We start from the raw sequence: 16,651 nt of genomic DNA, 5'->3' as shown, positions 1-16,651 counted from the left end.
GTGTGCAGGAATCGCAGAGGATGTCGGTATTTTGAAAGGGGAAGTTGATGGCAAATGGAAATTCATTTTTTGTGCTTATGTGGCGTAGGACCTGAAATGAGCAGCAAATGCAGTGCAGTGGCGATCACCACTGCCCCAGATGAAATAAAGAAGCTGGCAAGGACGATGGAGCTTCGTGGTCGACGAACAGTTCGGCTCTTCAATCAAGCGTATCTTCGCCACGCCATGTTAGCCCGTGCTGGATCAGAGAAGCCCCAACGCAGCCGCAAACAGTCCCAGCGAGGCAGTCAGCAGCGTTGATGCCTGGAAAAGTGAGGCCGCGTCAGACTTGGCAGATCCAGTGCTAGTGGTGGTAGGCGCCTCCGTCGTTGAAGATGGCGTGGCGGTCGTGGTGGATGGGGTCGTTGTAGGAGTCTCCGTCGTCTTGGATGGCGTGTCAGGCGTGACTGGACTGTCCGGTGTGCCGGAACCGTCCAGTGTGCCGGAACCGTTCGGTGTGTTGGGACCGCCAGGCGTATCAGGTGGGGGCTGGGCATTGAAGGCGTAGTATTTCGCGTTGTCAAGGCACGCGTTGTCGGACAATTGCTGGGGGGACACCGGAGTCGTGGTGTTGCCCACTGAAGCGCACGCATCATCTGTGTACTGAACAAGAGTAGCAGATCCAGCAGCCAGCGTTACAGTGTAGCTAGTGCCGTCCATCGCGGGGTTGCAATTTGTGTCAGCCGAGTACACAGTTGCCCCTTCAAAGACCCCACAATTCGTTCCCGAGTACAACTCCGCAACCAGATACTTGTCAGCGTCGAACTTGGTCTCAGCCAGATCGAAATAGCTGTCAGGGCAAAAGGTCTCAACGGAATTCGATTTTGATGCCTGGCAACTTGCTGGAGTGCACGTCAACTCATTCGTAATGGTAAACTCAACAAGCTTTGCGCATGAAGCACCCTCGTAGAGCCCCACCACGGAATACACAGTTTTCCTAGTGTAAATCTTGGTGTCAGCGATACCATCAGGTCCATCTGTGCACGAATTACCAGAGATCTGGTCTGCTGTCGCATTAAAAGGAACGCCGTTGACCGTAGTGCAGTTTGCGTCTGAATATTCGGTGATCGTGACCAAACCAGCTCCATTTATCTTGGCGACGAAGCTCACGGTGTCACCAGTTTTGTGGCACACGCCGTCGGCCACGTAAGTCGTGATACCAGCCAAGTCCGTCACCGCGCAGTTGGCCCCCTCCGTGTACTTCTCAATGATCACGTATGGCGTACTCCCGAATACAGTGGCAACATCGCTAGCATAGTCTGCAGTCTTGTCGCAGAGTGTGCTGGTGTAGGGCTCCGCGGTCTCCGACCCACACTGAGTGTCCGAAGTGCATGATGAGGACACCATGGTCGTCACCAACTTCGTGAGCGTAGATCCTGCCACCATCGAGCACTTGTCGACACCATCGACGAAAGTAGCAGCTGAGGACAGGAACACGTCCGTCGTTCCGCCGCCGTAGATCATGGTGTCAGCGATGCCATTGGTACCCGCTGTGCACGAGTTGCCCGTGAATTGCGCGGCCGTGATGATGGTCGTCTCCGCGGTCGCCGTGCAGTCAGCGGTGGCGAACGTCTTGATCGCCGCCGTTCCGTCCGCCTTCCTCACGGCAATGAAACTCGCCGATGTGCCGGTCTTGTGGCACACGCCGTCGGCCACGTAAGTCGTGATACCAGTCAAGTCCGTCACCGCGCAGTTGGCCCCCTCCGTGTACTTCTCAATGATCACGTATGGCGTACTCCCGAATACAGTGGCAACATCGCTAGCATAGTCTGCAGTCTTGTCGCAGAGTGTGCTGGTGTAGAACTCCGCGGTCTCCGACCCACACTGAGTGTCCGAAGTGCATGATGAGGACACCATGGTCGTCACCAACTTCGTGAGCGTAGATCCTGCCACCATCGAGCACTTGTCGACACCATCGACGAAAGTAGCAGCTGAGGACAGGAACACGTCCGTCGTTCCGCCGCCGTAGATCATGGTGTCAGCGATGCCATTGGTACCCGCTGTGCACGAGTTGCCCGTGAATTGCGCGGCCGTGATGATGGTCGTCTCCGCGGTCGCCGTGCAGTCAGCGGTGGCGAACGTCTTGATCGCCGCCGTTCCGTCCGCCTTCCTCACGGCAATGAAACTCGCCGATGTGCCGGTCTTGTGGCACACGCCGTCGGCCACGTAAGTCGTGATACCAGTCAAGTCCGTCACCGCGCAGTTGGCCCCCTCCGTGTACTTCTCAATGATCACGTATGGCGTACTCCCGAATACAGTGGCAACATCGCTAGCATAGTCTGCAGTCTTGTCGCAGAGTGTGCTGGTGTAGGGCTCCGCGGTCTCCGACCCACACTGAGTGTCCGAAGTGCATGATGAGGACACCATGGTCGTCACCAACTTCGTGAGCGTAGATCCTGCCACCATCGAGCACTTGTCGACACCATCGACGAAAGTAGCAGCTGAGGACAGGAACACGTCCGTCGTTCCGCCGCCGTAGATCATGGTGTCAGCGATGCCATTGGTACCCGCTGTGCACGAGTTGCCCGTGAATTGCGTGGCCGTGATGATGGTCGTCTCCGCGGTCCCCGTGCAGTCAGGGGCGGCGAACGTCTTGACCGCCGCCGTTCCGTCCGCCTTCCTCACGGCAATGAAACTCGCCGATGTGCCGGTCTTGTGGCACACGCCGTCGGCCACGTAAGTCGTGATACCAGCCAAGTCCGTCACCGCGCAGTTGGCCCCCTCCGTGTACTTCTCAATGATCACGTATGGCGTACTCCCGAACACAGTGGCAACATTGGTAGCATAGTCTGCAGTCTTGCCGCAGAGCGTATTGGTGTAGGGCTCCGCGCTCCCCGACGCACACTGAGTGCCCGAAACGCATGCTGTGGACACCACGGTCGTCACCAACTCCGTGAGCGTAGATCCTGCCACCAAAGTGCACGTGTCGGCATTATCGACGAAAGTTGCAGCTGAGGACAGGAACACGTCCGTCGTTCCGCCGCCGTAGATCATGGTGTCAGCGATGCCATTGGTACCCGCTGTGCACGAGTTGCCCGTGAATTGCGTGGCCGTGATGATGGTCGTCTCCGCGGTCCCCGTGCAGTCAGGGGCGGCGAACGTCTTGACCGCCGCCGTTCCGTCCGCCTTCCTCACGGCAATGAAACTCGCCGATGTGTCGGTCTTGTGGCACACGCCGTCGGCTAGGTAGGCAGTTATGGTTGTAATGTCATTTTGAGTTGCGCAGCTTTTACCGGAGGTATAAGCAGCGATGACGACGTAAGGGTTGCTGCCGTAAAGAGCAGGGAGGTCCGTCTGAATCAAGGCACCGCTCGCAGTGCCGTCAGTAGACGAGCAAACAATCGCCGGGAACAGAGTGTTGACAACCGCACACGTTTGATCGCCGCTGCTGCATGCAGTAGGCGTGGCTGTCACTATCGCCGGGGGTCCAGACGTAGCACCAGTGCAGTCGGTCTTCACAGCGTAGAGTGCAGTAGCTGTTAGGACAAGAGGAGTGGCTTGAGTCCTGTACGCAGCTGCTGCAAGCGAAGCAACCACCCACAGACTTTGCAGTCTGGAGGGCACCATCGCAGCGTATTGTTGTTTTGTGACCTGTCGCTTGGTGCTGTTGGAAACTTGGCAAGTTGGCGAGTGAGCTTGTTGGTCGGAGATCGATCGAGATGCCCAAGATCGCACGACCTTTGCGAAGAGACGACCTCAATTTAGCAACCATGGAAACTTGAAACCAGTCGAATATAGGTTGCAGTGCGCGTGACCCCTTTAAGTTCCATAGAAAACTTGCACTCCCTCACTTAATTATACAAGACGGATACTTAAACCTACAGGCGTTTCACAACGGAAACATGCACCCAACTCTCATGTGGCAACCGGCTGATAATACAGTAGTAAAATCCGCGTAGCACTATCCGCTAGACAACTACTACTCCGTAAACTACAGTACTACTCGGTAAAAATGTCTTTGGTCGGGTGAAGTCAGCTCTTCGTGAACTGGTGTTTATTATCTATGGCCGTTTACCACCAGGGCTTGTACTGTTCGAATACGCACTCGATACGTATGACCGGGAGTCTGCACTAGGTTGAAAAAGGAAAAGTAAGATTGAATCGTTATCACTCCAGCTTCTGAGCTCTGACGATTCTTCAAGCGGACTTGAGCCGCTCCCCACGCAGAAAACCCGCGTATCTTGATCTCACTATACTCTGCACAACTGCCCGGTCTCCAAGTTGTCATAAGTCACAGTTGCCGGATCTGTCTCGGAATTCCAATACGCCTCCCTCAATATGCCAGCTTCGAATATGTATCTCCGATGCCAGCCAATGACAACATTCGCTTGAGACGCAACTTGTCGAGCGGCTTGGTAAACGTGTTGGCGGGATTCACAACACCACTCACCTTGTGCAGGTCAATCACACCCTTCTCAATTGCTCGCGCACATAGTGCCATCGTAGCTCGATGTGACAAGCCCGTCGACTGTAAGTAGGATTCGTTGCCATTACATCTGCGGCTTGATTGTCAATTCCAATGTGTAGTTTCACTTCTCGTCGCGGAAAAATCTCTTGCAAAATGTTACTCTCCGAAACCGCCTCCATTGCAGTCTCACAACCAGCAACATACTCGGCCACAGCCGTGGACAAAGCTACGATAGTCTGGTGTCTCGACATCCAAGATACTTCTCCACCTGCCAGTGTGAACACGAATCCAATAGTACTCTTGCGTGTTTCAGGATCGCTTGCCCAATCACTATTGCAATAACATTCGAGCACTACAGTCTTCGATTCAGTTGACTGTGGTTTATACGTATTTCCTTAGTCCTCAGAGCCTGACAAGCACAGCAAAACTCGTTTTACTGCGTCAACGTGCTCGCGTTATCACAGTCAGAACCTTGGCAGCAGGGGTCAACGGTGCCGAGTCGAACCCTGAACGAACTCCCTCCAAATCAGCATTCAGAGTCGAAGCAGTGAGCTCCGCTGTGAGTTCACCACTAGCAGGCTTCTTGACCATTTCAGGGATCTTGGACACCAACTGCAGATGCAGCCGTTCTTCAGCATCCTCAACCTGCCAGGTCTTGCCAATCACCAAGTCGTCGTGGGATAATCGGCAGCCTGCTTGAACAAGCGCTTCACATGCACCAGCTGCACAGTCTTGAACTTGGTCCTGAGCACTTCGTACTCGGCGAGCCGGCGTTGAAGGTTTGGCTGATTGCAGTTTATCAGACCTTGAGCCTGTTGTATCACAATCCTCGAGTCACCAACTGCAACCAGATCCTGGATTCCACATTCCGAGGCCATTTTCAGACCGTTAAGCAAGCCACGGTACTCAGCGTCATTCACAGTCACATCCTCGAGGATGAAACCTCGCGCGTCCAAGACCTCCCAGCCGGGCAGTTGCCACAAAACACAACCGCAACTTCCCACTCGCGATGAGGTCTTGGCTGCACCGTCGAAGCTGAGGACAACACCTTGGTAATCTGACTCAAGCATCTCGATGCTGAACACTGGTGGATTCTCGACGTGTCCCTTGGCCGGAATCAGCTTTTCGACAACCGCGTCTAGATGCTCACGGGGAGTAATGCCCGCTCCCAATATGACAGCGAGGCCATCTTCGTCACGTTGGACTCGACGGATCTCCAGCGACCATCTCGACAACTCCAGTCCCCACTTCAAGCTTCTTCCTTCAGCGGAACTCGAATTCAGCAACCACCTCAAGACCGAGTAGCGAGTGTAGAGCACCACCGGTAATTCCGAACCGTAAATCAATGGTCTGAACAACTCAAAGACCCTCAGGATCGCCAGAACCTTCTTGTCCGCAATGTGGTAGCGTAGCTCAAACTCGTTCAGAATGCGGCCGGAAAATCGCACAGGCTGAATCACACCATCATACATCTGGTCAAGGATTGCACATGTGGCCCAAGGATTGGCGTGTGGTATGATGATGAACTGCCTTCCGCTATCAGGGTGACGTAGCATGGGAGTTGAGACGATCTTGCGCTTCAGGATCTCGAATGCTTCTTTCGCTCGCTCAAGGTCTCGTCCGGAGCGCACCTGATCCTCGGTTAACTCGTAAAGTGACGCGGCCACCACAGGGAGATCTTCGATGAACTTGTTGTAGTAGTTCAAGCTCCCCAAGAAACTCTGAACTCCTTTGAGCGTGGACGGGAACGACAGATCTTGAACGGACTTAGCAATCTTGGGCATGGTTCGGATCCCTTCTGCTCGGATCTCATGCGAAAGGTACGGAATGGTCAACTTGCCAAACGCACTCTTCGGGAGACTCGCGGAGATGTTCCAATATCTCAGACGGAACAAGAGCGTATTCAAGTCCTCGCATAGGCGGTCCCATGTCGGTGCTCCATGCGCAATGTCGTCAATGTACGAGCTGCGTCCGAGTACCGGACCCATCTGAGGAGGTGCAGGGATGTTAAGCTTGAACACTGTCATCTCGTCAGTCAACACTGAAACCGCGGCTGAGAGCTCCACTTCGACCTCAGCACTTTGGTCATGAAAATCGATATCACATAGACCTTGAGCATTAGTGCGATCGAGCTTGGGGATGCCCAGCTTCAGGAATTCCAACACATCACGATCAACGAAAGCTTCCTCCTCGGGCGGCAAACGCACAAATCCCCACAAGCAGTTGTTGATTACTGCCTGGTAGACGAGCGGCGCATTCTTCAGTCCGAACGGCATTCTGATCCATTGGCAGTGCCCAAACGGGCAAATGAACGCTGAAATCAGTTTGGCGCGTTCAGTCATCAACACCGCCCAAAAGCCACTGGTCATGTCCAAGCGCATAAACCACATCCCCAGCTCGAACCCAATAAGGAGATAATCCATGAGGGGAAGAGGGTACCGTGATAACTTGATAAACTCGTTAACGGCTCGACAGTCAATGCACATCCGGATATCAATTCCACTTTTCTTGGGCACGATAACGATCGGTGAAGCCCACTATGACTCAGAGTGCTCAATCAGGCCCGTTTCTCGGAGTGTCTTGAGCAACTCGTAAACCTTGACCAGCAAATGCGGGGCAATCTGCCTGGCGCGCTGAGCCACTGGACGCACATTTCCAGCATCCAAATCACAAACGACTCCACGAGCAGGGGCGGGAGCTGCATTTCCATCACCCAAGAAAATCCGGCGGTGGTACTTCAAGGTCTTCTTCAGCTGAGCCTCCATTTCAGGAGTCGTGACACCTGGCTCGCCGGCATCCGCTTCATCAATCTTGCACTCTGGGCTCAAGTCTTGAATCTCTGGCAACAAGTGAGTTGATCGCGCAATTGAGCCATCAACTCGCTGCCTTCTCGGATGTATACGGGTGGTTCCAGGTCCAACTCCTCCACTGAGATTCGCATGACTCGTGCATACTCCGCTTCCAATCGCTGTACTAGTGTATTCGCAAAACCTTGGGCAGAAGAGCTTGAAGGTGCATCAGGGGCCCCCTCCGCGTTCAAAGGCTGTTCATCTCCAGCAATTGCAGGGGCTACAGGAGCACTCCCCACTGCGATTACGCTTTGAGCGCGGGTCACTTCCACGACCGGATTAGTTTGCACTTCGGCGTCCCTAGTCCTTGGACCAGGGTCAGCAGGTACTCGCACATTTGGCTCCACCTCACTAAACGTGACCTTCAGCTTCCTCGGCATTTTGTTTACTCGCACCATCCGAACCTGAGCAGTGCCGGGGGTTGCTCGTAGCATGGTCTTGGACGGCCACGGATGACTCGGCGTCTGTACACAGGGCGGCTCTTGGTCGTACAATAATTGAGCCAGCCGATCAGCTTGAATCTGGGCTTGGACAGACAGTGTGCTCTCATAAATGAGTTGATGCCACTCTTGGTACTGCCTCTTGCCTGGACGCACGAACCGGCCAGCACGAGGGAAGAAACCGTCCTCCACAATTCGAGCAAAACATCGGTACGTGTGTCAATCCAAACCAGCCTATCAGAAATGTTCACCACTTTGACCGCAGTCGGCCACAATCCGTCCGAGTAGATGATCTTGGTCACCCACCGATCACCGCGTCCGGCCCAAATCACCTCACGCTGGGGGTTGGACTGCCCATAGTCAATCCGAATAGTCGCACTCTGCCCTGGTCATAGGTAAAGACTCGCCTTTGGCCTCACAGGCAGGCCCAGGCCCACACGGGTGCGGTCAGGTCCGCCATACATCAAGATCGTGTCCTCATCCGGAAGCTGAACTAAACCTTCTCGTATCGAACGTCGCACTCCACCGCTGTACATGAACTTCATACGAAGCAACACATCCACCCCTTCACCGATATTCGCAACCCAGAGCCTGAAAACGTAGACCACGCTTGGACCAAGCGTGATCTTGACCTCGGCATGTGCTGATATATATGTCGGAACACCTCCCAGTCTTGAAATCTTCATCTTCTTGTGCGTTTGTAGCTTGATCTTCAACTTACGTGCAAAGTCAAAACTCAGCATACTAATTGACGCACCAGATAGAGTCCAGGAGTATCTTGGTCCGACAGTCATTCACACCACCGTGCACTACGGCAACCTCATGCGCTTCATCTGGTTCGTGATCTTCCCACCATCCATAGCGCCTGCCTGGGTGTAGTCGGCACTCCACCCAGGAGTCCGCGCCCGAGGTATCCTTCTGTACATTGTCTGAATGCACAGGGCTTGAGCTCAAGTTGGCTGAGTCATGGGATGAATCTTGAAATACATTCATGCATTGTTGGTTATCTTGGTCTTTTCTTCTTCTTCTCAGCTCTGGGCCGACGCCCACTAAGGCACTTAACTATGGGGTCTTCTTCAGCCCGACGCGTTCTGGAACCCCTTCCAGCGGGCTTAGTAGTTTAACGACTTCTCCCCAGAGTCACCTTCTCCAGTCTGGACGGCGTCCAGGGTCTGGTCCTTGAGTGCACCTTGGTGCGTGAGCTTCTTCATGGCTTGAACCGCTCTCCAATCTTCACACGAAATTCCACGATGAAACTGTCTGCAACCTGGACATGGGATCGTCCGGCAAGCTTCCGTCGGATGGCCTTGCTGATGGCATCGATCACAAATCAAGTCCGCCCAGCAACTGTCCTTCGAGTTTCCATACTTCCCGCAATTCTTGCGTGTCCTCTGCCATGGCGCGTTACCTGAACGCGGTAACATGGGCCTTAATCTCGTGTCCGGGTCTGGACGCTGGTCAACTTTCTGAGTTGGGGGACGCCATCCGTCAGCTTCCAGGACGCGGTAGACTTCCTTGGCAACATCTTCGATCTTGAACACATAGCTGTTCAGCACGCGGGGCCTTGGTTGCACGATTCTCGCGTCCCTGGGCCAACGCCACCCGAGCAGCGGGGGTTACTCGTTTTCCTTCATCATCTAATTCTTCAAACTGGACATGTCGCTCAGGTTCCAAGTCTGAACCGAGCTCCGAGTCTTGGACGACAAACGCACGGCCAGATCTGCGAGGCTTGAAGCGGCCTTAATGATCGTTGTCAGCGTGGAAATCGCGGCTCCTCGGCAGAGGTGTGTCGTAACCTTCTTCGCGCCAAATATCCTCGTGTCACCTGAGTGCATGCTCAACTTCGCTGATGCTCTTGGACTTCTAGTATAGCAGCGCGGTCTTCAGCTGGGTGTCTTTCAGCTTCTTGATAAAGCGACGAAGGTATCGCTCGCGATACTTGGATGACTTCTGGAATTCAATCCCGGACTTGTCTGCGCTGCATTCAACCTGTAGAAGAACTTGCGCGGAGTTTCGCTCGAGCGGACCTTCATTGGTTAGTATCGCTCGGCGTATGTGTGGCGAGGTGCGGGCCAATTCCCGGCTTTCCAGATCGAACCTTGAATAAACGTAGACCACCGAACGTCGGACTAGAGCTCAGAAGGCTCAGAGTCTTCGGGGTCTCAGCTGAAATACCTCAGCCGAGCCCAACAACGGCTCGGATGAAACTTCCCAGCTCCGGTCCTTGGTCAGGCGCGGCGTGTGCACCTCCCTTGCGATCCCCTTGACGGTTCTTCCTAGGGCTACGCTTTGGGCCCAGACGTCAGCCAGCCACAGCAACCTTGCTCCCACTTCAGATGTCTCCAGCGCTCTCCAAACGAAACCTGCTCCCCACTCAACAGGTCTCAGCTCGCACGTGTCCAACCCAATCTGCCCCCGGTTTTCTCCAATACAAAACACGACACTCCACACGTAACTTGTCCACCTCTTCCGAGACCTCGGACCTGGTCTCCGTAGCTTCTTCACTTCCTCCGGCGGCTCCAGCCGAGAGCCGCTTCCACAGGTCTTCACTCGCCCCTCAGACCTAGAGTGGCCCCGAGAAAATTGGCTCGGTTTGAGCCTGTCCGTAGTCTGGGTTCTCGCTCTGCACCCAGGGACGCCCGCGCACCACGCTCCAAAATGAGCGAAATTCAGCAACCGCACTGAAGACTTGAGCCTATCTCAGCCCCCGCGTAGTCGCTCCGGCGAAACCTCAGGAGAGTCACTTACTCCCCGAAAATACGAAATACGTGTCGGTAATGTCGTCCAGATCACGTAATAATATAAAATAGCTAATTAAGCTCCTCCTCACACCGAGGCACACCCAAAAAGACTATATGGGGTTGAGTTTTGATGGAACCGGTCCTCGGCACCCTTTTACACAAGGAAACACTCGCACTTGCGTCCTTCGGGGCAAATTCGATTCTGATTCAATTATTACACATGCAAACAAAGACCTATCAAGTGGGGGCGCACAGCGCCGTTCAGAGAGCACCCACAAAGGGTGCTAAGACCATCCTGAGAGGTGCCAGTGTGCCTAAGGCATTCGGCGCTTCAACCTGAGTTTTAGCCAATAATGGGCCGAGCTCAGCAAAATCCAGCGTGGTCAGGCATGGGTTCAGCAGATCTTCAACGAAGCTTCAGTGAGGAGTAGCTGATCCCCGGTGACTCATTGGCCGAAAGTGTGTCGTAACCTGGGTACAGCTGGTCCCATCCCGGCTGATATATGAGTCCGTCATCATTGATGACGGGACCCTCCAGCAGCGCGCATTCACCGTGTACCCACCCATCGGTCACTCTGAGCCCCCATAGTCTCAGGCGAGATTCCAACTGAGACACCCAGCATAAATGTCCACCAGTGTCCGCATCATCTGAGACCTGGGTCGCCAAACTGAGACTCCGGAGCGTCCGCTGTGCCCAAGCACATCCCGCTGAAACATCTGAGCCGAGACATACAGATTCCAGCTGTTCCGGCTGAGACCACCCAAGCTCAGAGTTGTGAGATCTGAAACTAACTGGCTTCAGCTGAGACCATCTAGTCTCAGTGATCCAAGCTGAGACCCGAGGACTTCAGTTCTTCCAGCTGAGACTTGGAGACTTCAGCGCCTTCACCACCAAAGCTGACCGACTCTCAGCCGAGCCGCAGCGAGTTCAGCTGAGACCAGGTCGGCTCTGTTTGCCGCGCATCCAGCCATCAACAGGTGTCTATCCGGGACGTTCGAGCTCAGCGTAGCTCAGCGGGGTGACCGCTATCCAAACTTCACAGGAGTCAAGCCAATCCATAGTCAACTTCAGTCATCGTGGCTTCAGAGTCGCAATAGTCTCAGCGAAATAGCTGAGCCTCCCAGCTGAGACCTGGGGCTTCGGCCGAGAGTGTGTCCATGGTCTCCGAGCCAGTTCTTGTTGAAGCGGCGGTTCCTTGAAGCCAGCTGCCCTCTCCCATCCACTAAGGGTCGTGCGTGGGACATAGAGTGCGTTGGCGGCAGCCAATTGACGGGTTCGCCGGAAAGATCTGAGCGAGCCTCGTTACAACCGTCCCTTATGAGGACCGAGTCCAAAGAGCTCAATCACGATTTGGGCTCAGCCCTCATAACCAAGCATGCCGTCAATCGCTTCGTCCTGCCCTCGTCGGATCCTGCCGAACCTGTGGTCTGTCTTACCAGGACATTTAGCAAATTCCAGCATCGAGCGAGCGCGACGCCTCCGCCGCCTCCGCTTTGCACAACCACAGATGCCAGGCAGTATTAAAGGGGGTCACTCGCCTCTGGCGCCCTCTTCAAGCACTTGGGGAGACTGTGGGGGACAGCAGGGCACTCCTGCGGCTCCTGCTACCACCGCGCACCTTCCAGCAACCTCCACAACCACACAAGCGACATCCGGCAGTATTACAACGGGTGGAAGCCACGGCAGAAGCATTCTCGCGCCCGACGGCGCCTCCGGGCCCCCGGCAGCAGCTCCACTGCGCTCCCAACCGCCGCGACGACGACTGCAAGCCTCGCGACGACAACCAGCGCGACGGCGGCACCTGCAAGCGCCTCTGCGGCGTCCCACGAGCTGCCGGAGGCCACCAGTACGCCACTGGCGGCTCCTGGGGAGCCCCAGGCGCCTGCAGGCGCTTCTTCGACGGGGCCGCGGCCAGGATCGGGCGGTGGAGAGTCGCGAGCGTCGCTCCCATCGTCCGACGCGTTGAGTGCGGCGTCTGCTCTCGTTATGCAGTTCACGACAGCGGCAGCAAGTGGCTACGCGCGCACGGGGCCGTCATTCATCCGGCCAGACCCCTCCATCGACAGCAGTACCGCAATTTCCATCCCAGTAGCCACAACGACGACGGTGCCCGATACAAAATATAAATCGCGGTAGTGTCCTCGCGGGAACCGTCGATGGTCTTTCGCGAGTGGTCCCGATCCATCGGCTTACGGACACGGAGCTCGTGCGGTTGAGTTCTCTGCTCGGCAGTGACGCGGTCGCTGAAGTGCTGCGCCCCGAACCAAGACGTCCGGCGAATCTCACGGACTTCAGAGTCCAGGTGACATTGCAGTGTGAAGCTTTCGCACTCGCTGAGGTCTACGGGGTCGCAGAACTTGCGACTCGGACGGTGAACACGACTCGGCACTTGCAGGCCGTGGTCCAGCGCTTGCTGACCGTGGAGCAGGAGAGCTCAGTGCCGGACGCCTCGGCTCAGACCGCCCGTCTGAGGGCTGAGTGCGATCGCTTGACTGCCAGGCTCGCTAAGCAGAAGGCCGATCATGCTGCCAGTGTGGCGGCATTGGAAGCTGCTCATGCTGAGCAAATTCTGAACCTCCCAGACTCGGGATCGGGCTCTCCCACGTCGGACAAGTTCCAAGCTGAGATCGACGCGCTCCGAGATGTCGCTTGGCGCCTCAGTACCGAGAAGTCCGACTTGCAGGATCGGCTCGTGGCGTCGACTTCCGAGGTGACCGAGCTCCAACTTGTGCAAGACCTCCGGGACAAGCAGATTGCTGAGCTTGAAACCCGGCTCGCGGCTGCGAAGCCACTCTCAGCTGATGGCTTGATGGATTTCTAGGCTGACAACGCTAACCTCAGCGGCCACTGGAAGTGGTTGCTCGAGTTGCTTCGTATTTACCAGCGAGGACACACTGTCCCAGCTCAGTACCGGACGTTGCTCCAGGTCTCAGCTCGTGACGAAGACTCCGACGACTGTGGCCCCTACGTGCCTCAAGAAAGCAAGGCAGTGGTGCCAAAGTCAGCTCAGGCGAGCAGCACATCGCCTCCGCAAGCTAAAGCTGGATACGAGCGGACACCTCTCGGCAAGACTCATCCGGCGGCGACCTCGTCCGGCAAAGCAAGTCGCAAGCTACCAAGGTTGCCGTTGTCTGGGGGCCCATCTACACCGGGGTCGCAGAAAGCTGACACTTCGGCGGGCCAAGGGGCTGGCTCAGCGGGCCGCTCAACCAGTGACCTGACCCACTCAGTGCCAAGCACTCCAAGCTCTACTTGAGTGATGCTGTACGTCGACCATGTCAGGCTGGACCAGCGGCCGAAGATGTTCAAGCCTCAGAAGGTTCGGGCTCTGAAGAAGTCTCCGTCGCGGGTCACTGAGGCCAAGGCCCTCAGCGGCGTTCCCAAGCCATATCAGTGGGAGGACCTACGTGCCGACGTTCGAGAGCTGATGCTCAACGGGCTGACGTTCTGAGATGCCGTCGATGAGGTCCGCAAACGCCAAATGCCCCACGACCAGTTCGGCAAGCGTGCTCTGGTGGGCATGTTGGTCTCGACCATTTACTGGGAGGGCCTGGACCGGACACCGTGGACTTCGTACGTCCCAGGCATCTACTACGAGGCGGCGTTGAAGCAGATCCTGGATGCCGCGCTGGACCAAGTCCGGGGTCTCCGCCCAGCCAAGACGACTCCATCTTCGAGTTCCTCTCCTCGGACTCTGAGGACGATCCCAAGACCGACATGACTTTCCAGGGCAAGGCCGCTAAGGGTCCCAGCGCAGTACAGACTCGCGGGCAGCAGCCTTCGTCTGGTGGCAAGCGTTCTCGCGGCTCAGCAGGGTCCAGCAGCGGTTCAGACAAGGCAACCAAGGCTTCGGCTCAGCGCTCAGCCGGGCAAACCAGCCGAGCTAAGTTAAACATCCCTGAGCCCGCTGAGGACGACGGAGTCATTGAGCGACCTCGGCGCGGTAGCTGGTTCCACTACGGGATCAAGGTCTAAGAGCTGCTCCAGAAAACTTTCGGCTTTCCGCGGTACATGCCCGTCAAGTCCATGATGAAGCACCTGCACCTCCGCTGGAGGGCGCTCGAATACTGGAGGCTCCTGCTGACTTCTCCCTGGGACGAAATGTGGAAGGGCCGGGTTCGCTCGCTTGTCTTCTTCCAGTATGACGACATGCAGCCCGGCCTGGTCCAAGCACTGACGGTCATCGCCAATTTCATGAGTCGCTGGAGACGCGAATATTGGGAGCGGCTCCACTGGGTTACGATGGATCCCAGTCACAACTACCAGGCCTCAGCTGAGATGCGTGGCATCCCTGGTCTGGCTGAGATGTACCGAGACCGCAAGGAGCGGGGTTCCGAGTTCGACGCCAGGCGGAAGGAATTGATGACCAGCCTGAAGAAGATCGACGGTTACGACAAGAAGATCTGGTACGAGCCGAGTCTCTGGGTGGTTCCCCGAGACCCCTGCTACTGGATCACGCGAGATCCAAAGCTCGGCTTTTCGCTCTCCTCTCAGCTGGACACGGTCGTTCCAGTCACTCTGATCTGGCTCAGCCACGTAAGCTCGGATAGCTCGGATCACAGTCTGAACGGATCGTTCCTGTTGGCCGTTAGCCTGAGGCCTGTACGCCAGCGTAGCTCTCTGTCGGCTTCCCAACATGTCTCTGAACCTCGGGAAAACCTCGCCCATGAATCTAGGGTCTCGGCCATGGCGGATCACCTCACTTGCACCAAACCGCTGGAACACTCGATCCATGTAGGCTTCAGCCACTTCTTGAGCTGTGGTAGGACCCATCGACTTACAAATCACATAACCCGAGAACAGACACTGGAATAGCAATAAGAACGTATTGCCGCGATCAGACCTTGGTAGATTTGTAGCAAAGTCCATGGAGACCACCTCAAACGACCGAGTCGCCAGGATATTTCCTGGTGACGGCCCAGGGTTGGGCAGAGCTCCTTTGGCTGTGACGCAATCCACGCATTCTTTGACAAAGCGCTATACATCAGCGTACATTCCAGGCCAGTAATACTCTTGGCGCAACCGCTCAAACGTCCGGGTGATTCCCTGATGAGCACCCTGAAAGTCTTCATGATTCAGGTGTAGCAGCTCAGTCCGGAGCGAACTTGGCACCACTAGTCTCAGGCTATTGGCCGCATTCCGAGGGCGTCTTGGCGTAGCTCTGCTCAGGTAATACAAGGCTCCACGAGAGTCCAGCAAAAATTGAATAGCAATTTTGGCCACATCTTCAGCTTCAGCAGAGGACAGTTCCGTCAGATCCCCACTCAAGTAGTTTCGGAGCCTGTTGATCCACGGCTCAGCTTCCTGCTGGGCTAATATTCGCCGCCACCTCTCGGCAATCGCTAAAGTTGGTGTCGTAGCCCAGGGCGAAAAGCGGTTAGAAGATTCCTCGGCTCCCATCCGAGAATCGCCTTCGGCATTTGAGTCCGGATCACCCCTTTTGGCTTCAGCTGAAGTTTCTTCAGCCCGGGCACGGCTTCTTGTGACAACAAATATCCTAGTTTCAGGCGACAAAGGTTCAGCTGCTTCAGCCAGCATCGTAGGCTCGACTACAATATCCAGCTTGACTTCGGATTCTTGCTCGAGATCTGGCTCGAGCTGTTCAGCCTCAGACCTCTGTTCTTTGACCAACTTCTCAGGAATACGATTCAGCTGTTTCAGCTGAGCCAATTCGACCGAGTCATCAATTGTTACAGAGCAGCTACAGTCTTCGTGGTCAGGTTATCTGCTACCGCATTGAACTCGCGCTTAACATGAACCAGCTTGACTGATCTGAACTTTGGGCGCAGATTCTCAAATTCGTTGAGCAACATCTGAAGTCTCGAATTCAGACACTGGATGAGACCCTGAGCCTGTTGTATTGCAATCCGAGAATCACCAACAATGACCAGCTCTGAGATCCCTCTAGCCAATGCCATCTTCACGCCTTCGATCAACCCATGGTACTCAGCCTCATTCACCGTAGCATCCTCAAAATGAAAACCGCAAGCTTCGACCACATCCCAGGACGGTAATTTCCAGAGAATACATCCTGCTGAGCCTCGACGATCTGATAGCTTAGCCGCTCCATCAAAGCTGAGCAACCAGCCTTCATAATCGGCTTCGAGCATCTCAAGATTAATAGGAGGAGCTCTGATGACTCGCCCCTTGGCCCGGATAAGGTTCTCAGCTAT

General features: G+C 55.5%; 1 protein-coding gene across 1 annotated transcript; it reads right to left on the bottom strand.

Moving 5' to 3' along the window:
* Positions 1 to 243: 243 nt before the first annotated feature.
* IUM83_14074 (uncharacterized protein) lies at positions 244 to 3,606 on the bottom strand (the record flags this gene model as incomplete). Its single annotated transcript, XM_067938795.1, has 1 exon — positions 244 to 3,606. The coding sequence occupies one exon, from the start codon at positions 3,604 to 3,606 to the stop codon at positions 244 to 246; it is 3,363 nt and encodes a 1,120-aa protein (XP_067787454.1).
* Positions 3,607 to 16,651: the final 13,045 nt, after the last annotated feature.

The sequence above is a fragment of the Phytophthora cinnamomi genome, assembly GCF_018691715.1.
Source record: "Phytophthora cinnamomi strain GKB4 chromosome Unknown Contig60, whole genome shotgun sequence".
Classification (NCBI taxonomy): Eukaryota; Oomycota; class Peronosporomycetes; order Peronosporales; family Peronosporaceae; genus Phytophthora; species Phytophthora cinnamomi.
This window is presented reverse-complemented; position numbering and strand designations above follow the sequence as displayed.